Genomic DNA, 16611 nt, shown 5'->3' with positions numbered 1-16611 from the left:
TCCAATTGCTTCGACCCTGACACACCTTTCTTTCCTCCACAGTCATTAATCGTACCAACCGAATCGACGCGATGCGATGCGGGTAAGATATTATTAGTACTATTTATTTTGTAATTAAATATTTTAGGAATCAAATTCGAGACTAGTTTAACAACATTTAATTTTAGAGACCCTTTCGACTATAAAATGTTGTCGTCGCAATGACCGATTGCAGGTAACTCTGAAATTCCTAGCCCCAAGTAGGCATAATAGGCTTTCCTTTCTGCCTACAGCCTTTCAAGACCCATGTACAAATACCAATAAACAGTAGCGGCCCTAGGAAACTAATTAGGTGGTGCGAAGCCTTACAGTAGTGCCCTTCGAAATACAGTTTTTTTATTAGTTTACGGCCACTGAAGTATACCTAATTAACACTTTCAAGGACAGTACGTCTAATGACGTTCCTATTTCAAGTTGTCATACTCTCATACTACCTATTATGAACCATCAATGACCCATGGTTTCTGTCCGTGAAAGGGTTAAATGTTTTAAAAATGTCGTTTACGGCCACCCATTAAATGTATCAGTTTTATGTGGCCGCTAAGAGGTCTAATTTACAGGGCAGGTGTGTCCAATCCAGTTACTCCCCTGAGTGGTCCCGTCTTGGCTGATTTTGGCGCCCCCCTAAAACGGCGCCCGGTGCGATCGCACCGCTCGCACCACCCTAGGGCCGCCACTGCCAATAAACACTAACAAAGCACCGTACAAATTCCAACCGTGTTCAATTGTGCCTTAAACGCGCTAACAACTAACGGGGTGCGCTGTCTAAGTGAATTATTCGCACAATTTGGCGAAGGAATTTCGCACAGCACCGTATTAGGCGTTCGTTATATCTAACGAGATAAAATTAACTCCACTTGGTTGGGAAACGCGTTTATTATTGTGGTTATTGTCTATAGTGCGTAAAATTATTATACTTACCCCGCAGTTCATGTTCAATATTGTTATTTGACATTTGCACATACAAAAGTAAGTGAGCAAAGTCAAAAAAATTACAAATAGCAATATTGCTTTTTAGATGAATTGCTTCAATGTGGCCTTTTTTAGACATGTGTTTTTAGTTTCAGAGTCGTCGGTATTTTTTTTTATTGTTTGCAGAAAAGTTTTGTGTCAAGCAAGAATAATACAAGAATGTGAGGTTGCAGGCTCGAATCCTAACACGAGCCTAAACCAATGTTTTCGAATTCATGTTAAGATCATTAAATAATTATCACATACTCAGCAGTGAAGGAAAAATGCGTGCCAAACATGTGTTGCGCTGGATTGGAAAGTCAGACAGGCAGTCGCTTCTGTACAAAACCGGACCTGTCAAATCTTCAGGTTAGGTAAGCGGACTCTGTGGAAAACGGGATAATGCTAGGGAGATGATGTCAGCAGAGATGTTCTTTACTTCAGAAGTAATACGAAAGGCAGACTATTCAAGAAACGACTAGTAGATAAAATAAGACTAGGTGCTTGTTAAACATAGATAAATAGTATAATTACTCATAAACAGTATCTGAAATGGTTTTCACAGCAATTACACAGATATATAAGAGATTTGTCTAAGATAAGATTGTAGATCTTTATCATAACAAAAACCCAAATGATTCACACAAACGATCCTTGATTTAAGTACCTTCCTGTCAAAACGTTATCTACCGGAAGAATGTGATCTATTCAATAAATACGTGCTTCGGAAGGAACGTTAAAGGATGAATATCAAAATGTGCCAAGTTTGGTGGCGAACTGTCATATAATTTTTTCGTGAAAAATTGGGGAAATTGGGAATTGAAAAATTACTTTTTCATGTCGGAACCGAGGATCCTTTTGGATCTTTTTCATGTCGGAACCCAATTTTTCACGAAAAAATAATATGAAATTTCGCCACCAAACTTGAAATTTTGAGATTCACCCTAAACTACTTACTTAATGCTGTAAGTATGTACTCGTTACATGAGTCATGTCAGGGGCCTTTGGCGGCTCATTAATAACCCTGACACCAGGGTTGATGAGGTCATAACCCACACTATAGAAGAAGAGAAGAAAATCATTTTTTTTACACATAATTATATCGCTTAAGTATGTCAAACTGAAACCCAAACTGACTAGATGGTTTTTATTATGAACGCTTTGGGTAGATATAGCAACTACTACCAACACAAAGTAAGATTGAAGAGACTTTTTGTAATTATTTCTTTTTATTTTGGTGCAATAAAGTGTATTTGTATTGTATTGTATTGTATTGACCTATAACATACAAAAACTCACGCCTATTTCCCACCGGAGTAAGCATAGAGGCTATAGAATTCCATTTGCTTCGTTCTATCTTTTCGAACTTTTCTTGCTTCCTCCACATACATCAATCGTTTCACACACACACACCGGTTCAGAATAGATCGTACTAAATCTATTAAAAAGTATTAATATAAATAAATATAATATGTTACAAGGTGCGCTACAAGGTGGACCGACGATCTGGTGAAGGTCGCGGGAAGCCGCTGGATGCGGGCAGCGCAGGACCGATCGTCGTGGAGATCCTTGGGGGAGGCCTATGCCCAGCAGTGTCGAGGAGCTGCGCGCGCGATAGATACTAACACAAACAGACTACACAATACACATACTTACATAATATTATTCCTACTTATTATGTTCTATGCATTCGTATTTGTTTATATCAGGTGCGTACTATATCCGCTTGCATTAATTACTATTATAATACTAACATTAAGCATTTATGTATACGTTTTTGTGATAAATATATAAAATATATTATATGTACACCTACATTCTATTTTAAGTAATTTGGTAATATTTAATCTATGTACGAATATTAACGTATATTTATGGAACACGACGTTCGTGCGTCACCCAACAGGGTCCACATAATACCAGCGTCGTGGTCCACGCCGCGACTTGTGCTGAGTGAGGCCCTTTTATCTCAGGACGTCCACCACCACCTTATGATCATTGTAATGAACATCTTTCTATGCTTTTTGTAATTGTTTTGTAAAAAAAATAAGTGATGTTATTGTCTTGTCTTTGTGTGTGGCGTCCTTTTATAATAAACAATTTCTATTCTATTCTATTCAGTGGGCGTCGTACGGCTGATGATGGGATAGTATGAAATACAAAGTCAATAATAAGCGCCGCTTGCGCCGCATCGCCAACAGAATAACGTTGTCGGCATATTATTTATCCCTCCAGTTAGTTGCTGTTAGGCCGCCAGCCAAGTTCGTGTTGGAATTAATCCCGTCATGTATCCAAAACAAATATAGGACAACACTATTGCACTTATTGTTAACTATAATTTGACGTGTGATGTTTTGAACACATGCTGTTGGCTTTTCCTGCCTGATAATTGGCTACTAAATCATTTAACGTTATGTTTTCTATAAATCACGGGCATTATATTTTGTAATAATGACATTTTATAGGTCTTATGAACAGAATTATATCTAAACAATAAAATGAAATAGTTGTAAACGATTGAAATGATTAAGTGGTTCTTAAAGGCATCGAAGGTCTTTTTAGAGTCCGCGCAACGAAATAAGTCCCGCGCCCGCGCCGCTCGTAGCTCAGTATTTATATATTTTATTTATTTATTTATCAATTTCTAGAACTATCTTTGCAAGACTATCCCAATACAATATCATCATCATCATCACCAGCCCATTAACGTCCCCACTGCTGGAGCACGGGCCTTCCCTATTGATGGATAGGGAGATCGGGCCTCTAACGACGGCTATTAACGACTGCTAATACAGCCGGGACCAACAGCTTAACGTGCCTTCCGAAGCACGGAGGAGCTCGAGGTGAACTTTTTTTTTGTTGTCACCCATCCTATGACCGGCCTTTGCGAAAGTTGCTTAACTTCAACAATCGCAGACCGAGCGCGTTTAACGCTGCGCTACCGAGCTCCTCAATACAATACAATAGTTGACTAGAAATATACATAATTATACAAATCTTAAAGTAAGAGCAATTCATTATATAGTACATAGCATGTAACATACGAGTATAAGGTGTCCTTTCGGAATTCGGCCAGGGTACATATAAATATATCAGTCCTTTCTGCGATCTCATTAAGTGTGTGGAGTGCTCGAGTATCTGCTTAGCATTCTTTTTTTATTATAACTTGTCAATGAGGGATTTTCCAGGCTACGTTTACCAATATAGATGGCCAACTTACTCCCAATTGGGCAACTAACTACCCACGCTTCACCGAGCTTTATAAAAGTGGTGAGCCGTATCGCCGTCTCTCTGGTCGAGCCAACAATGTTAGTGAAAATTTGTACGTAAGATACAAAATTAATACACAACTCAATAAATAACTGGTGCAAGTTCGGTACCGGGGATCGAACCATCATACATACATACATAAACAGCCTATATACGTCCCACTGCTGGGCACATGCCTCCCCTCAATCAACCGGAGCGGATATGGAGCATACTCCACCACGCTATTCCAATGCGGGTTGGTGGGGGTGATTTTACGGCTAATAGCCGGGACCAGTGCCCTCCGAAGCGCGGAATCATCTTACTTTTTCGGACAATCAGGTGATTCGAACCAGAAAAGTCTCACAAAGTGATTTGGACAATGTCCCCATCGGGAATCGAACCCGGACCTCCAGATCGTGAGCCTAACGCTCTAACCACTAGACCACGGAGGCTGTTGAAAATAATAATGATTTTCGTTTTTCCTTTTCATTTTTTTTTATCTTGGTGTTCTTTTTTATTCGTATATTCCGTGTGGTTTTTGTCCTATGTTAAATGTAATGTAGCTGTCTGTCTGTGTTTGTGGTGTCCGAAAATAATAAATGTTTCTTTCTTTCTATTAGGTTAAAGACTTTTGAAGTTTCCACATCTTCGGTTGCCAAATTTTTTTTTGTCATAATTGATATATGATTTCTTTGTCATACCCACATGAAAGAAGAAAGAACTGTTAAAAACCTAATCAAATTCTGAGTATTTAGCTAGCCACACTGTTTGCTCCCAGTACAAGTTGCTATGCGCGTGGGCAGAAAAGACGTATGAGACACCACCCATTTACAAGCTCTAGGAAGACAGGCTATAACTTTATTCTGATGATGAACAAATAAAATTATGTGGCTTGCGGAAATGCAAAGAAAACTTGGTACATGATCAAAGCTAACAAAAAAAAAAAAACAAGAGAAGTTTGATTTGTGTACTCTTCTATTTCCATTTAATATAACATAAGCTACCATATGCATATGGCGACCACGTGTCGGACGACGCTCAGTGGGTAGGCCCGCTACAAGGTGGACCGACGATCTGGTGAAGGTCGCGGGAAGCCGCTGGATGCGGGCAGCGCAGGACCGATCGTCGTGGAGATCCTTGGGGGAGGCCTATGCCCAGCAGTGGGCGTCGTACGGCTGATGATGATGATAACATAAGCTCACGACTATATTTCGATTGGGGTAGTCAGAGGTACATCCATCGCAAGATGAACTAAGTACCCACACCTCACCGAGCTTCGGTTAGACCAATGTGATAGGTGGTAAGCCGTATCGCCGTCTATAACGGTCTAGCCAACTGTGCTAATGAAAAATAACCAATTTCCATTTAAATAGCGTGGATCTTAAATTAGTGATGATGTGACACCCAATCCCTGCCAATTCATATTCATTTATTCATAGCAAAGTCACAATCACTTAGATGTTACATACATGGTAAACTAGCTATGCAACTGCATATACCACTGAACAAATAATTATTGCATGCTTAAAAACTGCCCTGAATATTTTTAAACAAACGAAGAGCACATGTGTTTAAAACCATTTAAAACTGTCACCATAAAGCGAGGTTTTATTTTATTATCTGTCAAGTGGCATGACACGGGACAGACAGATTGGAGATATACAAGCGGGTTCCTTGAACTGAAGTGAGCCGTCTCAAGGTCGATATTTGTTTATTTGCAATGCGTGTCATTTGCACGCGTTTCCGTTTGCATGCATAAAGGCGGCAATACATATGCCAGTGAAACAGTAGTTCCCGGCGCTTATAAGTGTACGTGCCTCACCCAGCGGGGCCAGCGGGACCAGGGTCGTGGTTCACGCCGCGACTTGTGCTGAGTGAGGCCTCACTCAGCACAAGTCGCGGCGTGAACCTTTTATCTCCGGACGTTCACCACCACCTTATGATCACTCTAATGAACATCCTCTATGCTTTTCGTACCTAATTGTTTTTGAAAGTAGCTGGCACGTGCAAGTAGCTGGCATGCAAGCGTGCCGGCTATAGACATGTGTTTTCTCGCCTAATGGTAGCGTGTCACGCAATTATGAAAGCAGGAGTAATTAAGGTCAAGGGTTTGAAGGATTGCTGGAAAGACTTTCTTGTTATGGGCCATGGTGTGTGGTCATACATTCATAAGTAGTACGCTTATTAATGAGAGCATGTTAGGGGCACAGAAATTTATCACAGAGCGATTTAATAATTGTCTAATAAGCAGTTGTGTGTTGCGTGTGTGGAGGAAGCAAGAGAAACAGATGAAATTCTATAATCTCTGCTTCACGGAAAATAGGTCTGAGTTGAGTTGATGTATGCAAGGCTTTACTTGATAAAAAGGCCTTAAGTTACGAAGTTCGACTAGCCTTTTTTGTAGTAATGCGGTTGCCGGCAACAGTTGCGCAACCAGCCGAGGGACACTTTTAAAGTCAAAAGTTTCTTTCATAATCAAGTCCCATCCTTTATAAAAAGCTCCACGATTTGAGAAACTAATTATGAGAAACAAATTAAAAAAAAATACATACCCGTCTATTTTTTGTTGTAAACACTTTGATATTCAATGTAAGTACTTAATACATTTTACAAGTTATGACTTCGCTCTTCTCTTTTCTACTTTTGCTGTGCCCTCCAGGGTCCATGATGATTCCTATTTTAAAATATCACCTATATAATACATTTTGGATTGGTAATAAAGTTATGAGTATTGAAACGAAGACAGATGTAGGCTACTCCAATCCTTCGCTGTTCGCATTTAAAAGAAGGAATCGAACCGTCTCGTGCGGACTGGACCAATATTCCATTACAAGCAAAATCATTGTTACATGATCATTGAACCTACGAACTTCCAAATTCGAGCCGACTTTTTGTCGAGATCGCCCACGAAGTGCAAAAACCAGTTGAAATAATCAATCAAATGTAATTAGATGCGGCCAAGCGCGATCAGACTGATCTAATCATACTTAGGTATACTTAGATACGATAATTATACTTATTTAGATGAAATATCTAAACCTCTAGATCGCAAAGAAAATCACGCCGATGTTTACTCTATATCTAAATATAGAGTCGATCCTGTACCTGATGTCCTAACCAAACTAGGGATGATGATTTTTGTGATAGGTATGTCCCCACCGGGATTCGAACCCGGGACCTCCGGATCCCACTCAACCACTGGACCACGGAGGCTGCTTTAATCTTAATATGATACATAACATTCACGTGATATTATCGGAAAGTACGACGATTGGCGACAGGCAGTAGATATGAATAGAGTAGCACATGTTCAAGTTCAAATATTTGCGAAGGTCACGCGATAGAGCGAATTATGTCAGTCGGTAACAGACCGCGGCGTGGCCGCACGTCCGCATTGTTACATTACAAAATTATATTTACCATCGCATAAAATTTAATCTCTAACCACTGTAATGACACAAATAGTTTCCCAAGCGCAAATATAACATTGCATTGTTCGAATGACAACTTTATTATTACCGCGCTGAAAGTTTAAATGTCTAACTGTTGCAATAACGTTTAGAGTTTATTAGACGCAAATGTGAGATTGTCAGGCTTATCAGCTAGACCAATGACTCGGTTTTTCACAAGGCCAGAGGTTATCAAACCGTTGTGATAATTCGGGTTGTGATGCTCGTTACTTTGTAAATAAAAGGTTTACGATCAATGCTCTATTGTCCTTGCACTTGAATAGATTTCGTATCTGTGGCAATGAGTATCTGGTTCCTGATAACGTTGGTGGTATGATTCACGTAGCAACTACACACAAATATAGTAGGTAGGTAGCTTATAATGAGTTAGTACGTCTATAAAGACGTAATATAGTAAAATATATATCTAATATATGGCCACGGTAGCACATTTGGAAGCTCTTTACTCTTACTGTGAGGTCTTGGCCCCAGACTTGCCCGAAGGCATTGACGAGGCCTGAGATGGAGCTCGCCCAGAAGGTGCCTGTTCACTCTGGCCTTGAAAGCACCCAGGTTATATGCATTCGGAAATACAGAAGACGGCAGAGAATTCCACTCCTTAGCAGTGCGCATAATGAAGGACGATGCGAAGCGCGTTGTGCGAATAGTTGGGATATCCACCAATTAGGGATGGAACCCGGCCGTACGTCTGGAAGTCTGAAGATAAAAGGGGGATGGTGGAATGAGCTCGTGTAGATCGCAGCACGAGCCTTTTTTTAATAAGTACCTAATATAGGATCGCGTATGACCATAATCTCACCTGACGGCAAGTAACGATGTGGTCTAGGATGGATCACTCTGACACTAGGGTTGATGGGGTTGGTAATTCACCGCACAACCCACACGATAGAAGATTCACAAGCCTACCGGCAATCCCTAACTACTCATAGTACTTATAAGCGGACTGACGTAAGTTCCAAGAATGGTCAGACACGTGTGATAAATTAGGATATTAATATGGTAAACCCATTGTTATGCGACAGACGGTCGTCTAGTACATTGTAGACACGAATAGATATTAGTTGATTTGTCCAAAGAGACATTCTATAGGATTTATTACACCGGATAAGCCCCACCCAGCGAGCACGATGCATCGGGTGTAGGTATGAATTGTATGGCGAAATTGTGGAAAACAGAATCATTTATTCAACGTAATTATCATAGATAAACTTGCTGAAGGTCTATTTAACTTTTAATAAGTTGTTATGGCTCAGGAGAATGACAAGAATCTGCAACAGGAACACATCTTTTAAATCAATGTAGGTTACATTACAAGTTATTTAACAACTAGAGTAACACATTTAAAACCAGACATTTTTATCATTTCATAAGCTTTTTTACATAAGTAAGTTTCACATGAACTTTAAATTTATTTTCTAACAAATTCAAAGTACTGACAGAAGTTTACGCGGTTATTATCATAATTAAAACACATAATAACGGGTTCTTACCGCGTTTAAATGAGGATATGAGACTCCCGATATTTCGACACTGTTGCAAGTGCCATGATCACGGGATGACTGATGAGATTGGAGTGGAGTAGGTAGATCCATAATTTTCTACGGGCAGACATATCTGTCTACCCTCTTTCTTTGCCGCTTGTTTATGTTTTTGATATCGGAATGTTCGGAACCATCTGAACTTGCACCAAACTCACTACGCCAAACCGCACTCACTGTGTCCTCACGTTTTTTCACCACATTAGGCCGTTTCAAGCTTTTTACAACACCTGTTACTGGATTCCACATGGTCGATAATTTGAACCCGTCTTCCCTGTTGAATTTTTTTTTTTTGAACGCGGTCAGAACCCGTTATTATGTGTTTTAATTACTGACAGAAGGGCGTACTTTGACCAAATTGAAGATGTTTAGTATGATCTACTCTGAACCGGTGTGCGTGTATGAAACGATTGATGAATGTAGAATGGAATTCCGTAGTCTCTGCTTACCCCGGTGCGAAATAGACGTGAGTTTATGTATGTATGTCAAAAAATGATTAGTATTTTATTGTAAAAACGTATACATAACTCCAATAAAGATGAATTAAATTAACTTAATCCATTTGGTCTTTCCACCCGAAGTGCTTCGGGCCCGATGAATTGGGCAGTGTAGTAAGGTTCTTATGTCTCATATCAGTTGCTAAGTAAGGGTAGGAAACGAAAAAAAAAAGTTAGAGAACATTTCAAGTGCGTAACTTCTTAATGGCATCCGTTTGGAGAGGAACTTACTCTTTTTCGGAAGTGACGTAGAGCCGTCAAACTGAGTTATTGGCGCGTGACCGGGACAGTTACTTTTATCATACCAATAACATAATTGATGAATTAAAGTTAGTGTATAGAATAGAGTGTATGGAATTGTTTTAACCAGTTTCGTGATTATTTGGTTTATATTTATGAAAAAAGAATTATTTATTATTAAAGGTCTTTCAGCTGAAAGACCTTATTTAATTTAATTTTAATATTTATTTATTTTTATTATTTTTTCGCATATTGATGGCATAATTATAAATATTTTTTATGTTGAATTTTGGCTTGTTATCGTCTCTCCGTGCTAGCACTTGTCCGTGCGCGTGTTCGTGATAGACTTCGTGCGACCGAGAGGGGGTGAGGTACATACTGGTGTAGGGCGAAGAGTTACTGGTCTATACGTAGTTATTATTCGTTATTCTATTGAAAGGATAAGTTCTATAACTAAAAAAATCAACTGAACTCACCGCAAATCCAGGCGGATCTCCTTCCCGTCGACAGTGAGGTTGTAGTGCAGTTCGTGCGGGAGCTCATGTTCGCGCATGTGCAGGTCTCTCCGTGCTCGTGCGTGTCCATGTGCGTGTTCGTGCTCAACTTCGTGCGACACGAGCGCGCCGTCGTGCGTCACTTTGACAGGTGTCACGACTTGCGCCTGCGCGGGGTCCAGGTGACGGTGGGAGTAGATACCTGCGGGAGAAAGAATGAATGAATTAACACTTGGATGAATCCAGACACGTATTCATAATATTTTAGGATATATTTTTATTTAGGTTTAACACTTTATTGCACGTACTCTTAACTACACTTCTTTTATGTTTTAATTTCTTTTATGTAATAATAATACATAGTTTGTTATTTTGTGGCTGGAATTTAGAAAAATTAGTTTTAAATAATATAGTTATACACAAATGTAAATTGTTTTATCTTTGTTATAGTTGGTATCGATGTACTCTGAACTGGCGTGGGTGTATGAAGCGATTGACGAATGTGGAAGAAGCAAGAGAAGTGTGTCAAGATCAAAGCAAATGGAATTCTATAGTCTCTGCTTACCCCGGTGGGAAATAGGCGTGAGTTTATGTGTGTGTGTACATAAATTAATTAATTTATGTAGTTCGGTATATTTACGATCTCTGCTTACCCCGGTGGGAAATAGGCAAGAGTTTATCTATGTATGTACAACAGGAATGTTCCTACTTTGGGACCATCCCAGGGACGGTAGGTACATTACAGGTCACGAAGGCCTTCTTTTTTTAAATTTGTGTAGTTCGGTATATTTACGAACTCGCGATGTTATCAGAACCGCGATGTGTGGGCAATAAACTGGTGATATAAATTACGATCTAGTTATAAATGCCGCCTTTAGATTTATAACGCGCGATTGCGTTATGTCTTAATCAAAGTTGTCTGTCACATGTTATGGTTACTTGGCCGCGATTAATGTTATCAACAGAATCCAGGGGCCTGATTATTGAATCGACTTCAACTCATGTTCGAAAATGTATGAAAATGAAAAATGAAAAATGAAAATAGCCTTTATTCGCTGACTTCAAAAGTTACAAAGTAGTTAGTAGTAGATTTTATTACGTTTAAACGTTACGTTATTTTATTTTTTATTTTATTATATTTTTTTTTTAAACGAAAATGTATACATGTCGTATTATTAAACAGAACGACCAGGGGGGTTAAAAAGTAGTCGAAGCAATTCATCTAAAAAAGGAATTTAAAAATATCGGCGGATAAGAAAATTACAGGGATAACTTAAAATAAAAATCAGAACCAATATTCAAATTCAAAAATATCTTTTTCAGTAGGTAACATAGTTACACTTTGAATCATCAATTTTTACGTAACAAACGTCTCTTCCGCCTAAAACTACTGCAGCTTCTCACAACCTGTATAGCCGGGGAAAAGAAGCTGCAAGAAAAACCTCGGCACATGGCCTTAGACGTTCTTTAAAAAAATAAACCTAATATATTGTTATACAAATAGTATCGAGAGGCCTTTGCCTTGCAGTGGGATGGTCATCATCATTAGTTTAAGAGCCCCGCTCTTGTCGGTGTAGCATTCTCCATTCTTGTCATAGAATAGAATAAGGAATAATTCTACGTATAGAACGGCAACTCTCCGTTCCCCACCAGCGTCTGAGCTAGGTTTACCTCACCCCCCTCGCTCTTATTTTAGTCTTCAATCGCATGGGCGTCAGACGTCACACACACAGATGCGCGTGTACGATAACGTCAATGTGTAGTGTCTGTAAAACAAGGTGTTTTGTATGAAGTGTCCGGTGTGTGATCAAAGGTCAATTAGACTTCCTTATAGGACACGATGTTCGCCTTCTCTTGAAATGGGATGATATAGGTGTTGGCCCAACATTAAATTTGTATTTTCATTACTATAACAACATTTTTCTATCTCATTGAACTCAACTTCGATCCCATTGAACTACTGTATGTTTGTACGAATTTAAATTAAATTCAGTGAGTTTTGCAAGCTTTTGGACGTTTTCATCTCAGCCTTGTAGCAGAGTACAAACTCTGCACATACTGGCCTTTCGTCTTTTTTTTTTGTTCTGACCGTCAATCGTTTTAAATTACGAAATTCTCATTCCATTCCGCATTTCCTTTCATTTCACACTGACTCATTGCATCCCTTCATAAGAACAACATAAAGATATTATACTGTTTAGATCTGGCCGTGTCCTCTAACTCTGGTTTTGTTTGTGAAGTGTTATTAATAAACTATATATATTCCTGCTTGCTGCTTGCCTGTAATTTGTCATCGTCATCACCCATCATTCCTCTACTCTGCCAGCACGTCGGTATACCATCCTCACCATCCAGGGTGCCGCAGCCTTATCCTCAGAAAACCAGCCCTCACAACCATTAGGAACTTTACACCCCAATTCTAACAATAGGCTATTACCAAGAATAAGCTTACTACCATATTTACATCACAACTGAAGGTCTAAAATGGCCACATTGTTGCAATTCATCTAAGAAAGCAATATTGCTATTCGACATTTGTTGACACTGCGCTTATCTGTCGGGTCAATTTTGTTTGATAAGCAAAATTCTACCTTTTCGACTGTCTCTTGTTTACGAATGTGATTTTGTTATGTCTGCTTATTTCAATAAATCAGTTATGAACGTACAAAAATCTGTCGATATGTATGATTTACATTTTCAGATTAACACACAATTACACAGTCGGTGCATTCTTGTTCTACAATTAAAAGTAGCTTCACAAAACTATACCTATTAGCAGTATCTACGTAATGTGTTGCCACTTTGATATATAAAAAAAATGCTGATAAAGTTTACCTATAATTACTAGAAAGTACTTCATGCACCGACTAGTCGGCCGACTATTCGGAAAAGAAGAAAATTAAGTGGAAGAATGAAGTCCACCGACAAGAGCGCAGCTAAGTAAAGAGAGAGAATGAAGGCGAGAGCAAACCCATCTTAATTTAAAAAAAAACAGTCGACTAGTGCAATAAAAAGGCAGTGAATACAATTGTATTTTTTTTTTGATCGGGAGTTAGCGAGAAAAAACATTTGTATGAAAAAATCTAAACCGCGTAAGATACGAGTAGATGTTTTCAATCTAAATATAAAGTTTAGTTATGGCTGTATTTTGAAAAATGGGAGTTAACGGGAAAAAAGATGTTGTATGAAAAAAATCTAAACTGCATAAACTTGAAATTTGACATGCACTCCCACACACACAAAGATCTCTCTTTTATAACACGCCACGCGGACGAAGTCGCGGGCAAAAGCTAGTCTCTAATAATATAAGAAAGCTAAAAGAGCGTATTCTGGAATAAAACCGAAGTCTACATAGACGAAGTCGCGGGCTGTTATTAGTTAAGTATATTTGTTCCTACGTACAGACAAAGCCACAGACAATGGCTAGTATCAGCTGTATCACAAAATCCACTTATGTTCTACATTTGACACCTGCGCAGGCGTTCCGGGAACAACGGAAATCATTATTGACCAACGTGAGTTTTGATGACACTGGGCAACATCGCGCCACTGTCTTGTAGGTATGTCTGATGTCGTTAAATTCAAAACTACTTATGTTAACTCAAAAACTGCATTATTATGTTAATTAAAACACATAATAACGAGTTCTTATCGCGTTTAAAGCAGGGATATGAGACTCCCGATATTTCGACACTGTTGCAAGTGCCATGATCCCGGGATAATAACCGCGTTAACTTGCAACTTGCAACAGTGCATGTTAATTGACAATTTAAGTTCTTTTTTTATCTACGAATAATAAAGATGTTACTTATATTTTTGGGTACGCATAATGGGCCATCTAAGAGTCTAAATGCGGAAAACAGCTAACTATATATCTGGTTGTATATGAGTAGAAATGCTTATCTGCCAGGCATTTGTCCTTGAAAACATCGACATAATTTATGTCCCTTTAATAAATTATATGTTTAGAACATTCTTAAATTATTACTAGTTTAAAAAAATGGAATGGGAAAATAGGAAAATGGAATTCCATAGTCCCTGCTTACCCCGGTGAGAAATAGCCGTGAGTTTATGTATGTATGTACTACTAATTTAATATCAAACCGCTTTTATTCGAACCTATATGTTTTTTTATAGATAACACAGTTCTAAATTCAATTCAATCCGATATGACATGACAGAGTGGTGGAGCACGTGCGCAGGCGACGATATGATGACGCGGCGAGAGACGCGACGTGATGCGCGACATGCATTAGTAGATCAATGGCGCCATGTCATCAAATATGGCCTTCGATTACGGGTTACGGGAGGGTTAATATAATACATTAATTGTGATAAAGAATGATATGTGATAATGTCAATCGAAATTATACAGGGTGTTAGCGATAGCCATTACAAACATTCTTTAATTGCTTATTTGTAAAACGTAAAGGTAACAAAACTTTCTTACCTATTTACTACTGTTATAGAAGAGCGGGGTCTCCTGATACAGACATATTTTGCTTAAAAGGAGGCTCCAGTAATTAGTTTAAGAAAAACATGTAAGAAAAGAAAATAAATACTTTTTTTTTTGACAACCTGACAAAAAGTAGCATGGAAAATGCTGCACCGACAAGAGCGTGGCTCTTAAATTGATGATTTATTTATTTTATTTTCAATCATTTATTATTTACATTTCACGACTTTGCAGTGCAGAGGCGCCAATGCGCCGTGAAACTTTAAATATAAACAATAATATAATTAAACATATGAAACTTAGGTGTAAACAATATAAAAACATATTATTTAATTTTCACACATCATTCATCTTCTCGCTGGTTAGTGACACGGTACCGAATACTGAGGGACATGATTTTGAGTTGATATTAAGTGGAATTTTCTGTAGGAAAATTCATGACAATTTTAGTGTATTTTTAAGATTATTTTCTTATTTATATATCATTTTCTTCAAAGAACAGAACGAGGCTCGCGATAGAAGGCGCGTCCATATTTGCTCTAAAATGAACCTAAAAGTATAAGACTTATAATTCGCTACCAAATTTTGTATTTTATTTTAACAAAATTTATACAAAATATTGGTAACCATTTTAAAAATAAAACTCATGCAGACCTAATGAGGGACTTTTCAATCTACGTACCTCAAAAACAATATATCTGGCGCTATAAAGATTTCCCCTTCGTTTAACCTTCTAATTTCATGGATAATAGACATATGCATCTATTATCTTTGTTTTTGGGTATAAATGATGATAAGGGCGACCTATGACGTGTACTAATGTAGTACATGGGTCCATATTAGCTGATATGAAGTATTTTTGTCATAAGAAATTACATTTAAGTGCATGAAATTTGGTTCAAAATTTTGTAATTCTTCACTTAGGTACGCTGTTAATAATATTACTCGTCATAAAGTCGTTACCGTAGGAGCTCGGTGGCGCAAAGGAGCTCGGTGGCGCAGCGGTAAACGCGCTCGGTCTGCGATTGTTGAAGTCAAGCAACTTTCGCAAAGACCGGTCATAGGATGGGTGACCACAAAAAAAAAGTTTTCATCTAGAGCTCCTCCGTGCTTCGGAAGGCACGTTAAGCCGTTGGTCCCGGCTGCATTAGTAGTCGTTAATAACCATCAATCCGCACTGGGCCCGCGTGATGGTTTAAGGCCCGATCTCCCTATCCATCCATAGGGAAGGCCCGTGCCCCAGCAGTGGGGACGTTAATGGCCTGATGATGATGAAAGTCGTTACCGAGAATATTCTTAATCCATAGTTAAGAAGGAATACAAGAAAGCATGCGATTCAATCACTTCGCTATGCGTGGTCAACTTGTTGCGAGTGCATGAAATGAAAAGATCGTGAAAGCAAAACATTGTACGCTGATTTAATATGAACGAAAAACTGTCATTTTTAAAACAATAGAACGTACTGAATATGACAATATATTAAAAAAACAAAACTTAGGACGACCAAGGAGGCCGTCGTTAACACTAGTACTAACCTAACCTATAGTTTTCGAAGGTTGTGTGGTAAACCAAGCTCGCTCCAAGCTCGTATCGGTGCGGAGTCTGTCCCTTCTATACGCAGTACCTATTATTGTTTACTCTATGACAATAGTAAGATAATGTAAGGTAATTAGGAGC

The 16611-nt window shown here is 38.6% G+C and overlaps 1 protein-coding gene across 1 annotated transcript in view; it reads right to left on the bottom strand.

The window, feature by feature from the left end:
* LOC126370655 (A disintegrin and metalloproteinase with thrombospondin motifs 7-like) overlaps positions 1–16611 on the bottom strand; it is a 183401-nt gene that overhangs the window by 81274 nt on the left and 85516 nt on the right. The window contains exon 3 of the mRNA XM_050015620.1: positions 10461–10680. Within this exon, the coding sequence (XP_049871577.1) occupies positions 10461–10680 (220 nt within the window). The remainder of the gene's footprint in view (positions 1–10460; positions 10681–16611) is intronic.

Source organism: Pectinophora gossypiella, chromosome 11 (genome assembly GCF_024362695.1).
Source record: "Pectinophora gossypiella chromosome 11, ilPecGoss1.1, whole genome shotgun sequence".
In the NCBI taxonomy this organism is placed as follows: domain Eukaryota; kingdom Metazoa; phylum Arthropoda; class Insecta; order Lepidoptera; family Gelechiidae; genus Pectinophora; species Pectinophora gossypiella.
The sequence above is the reverse complement of the archived record's forward strand: the minus strand, read 5'-3'. Positions and strand labels throughout refer to the sequence as shown.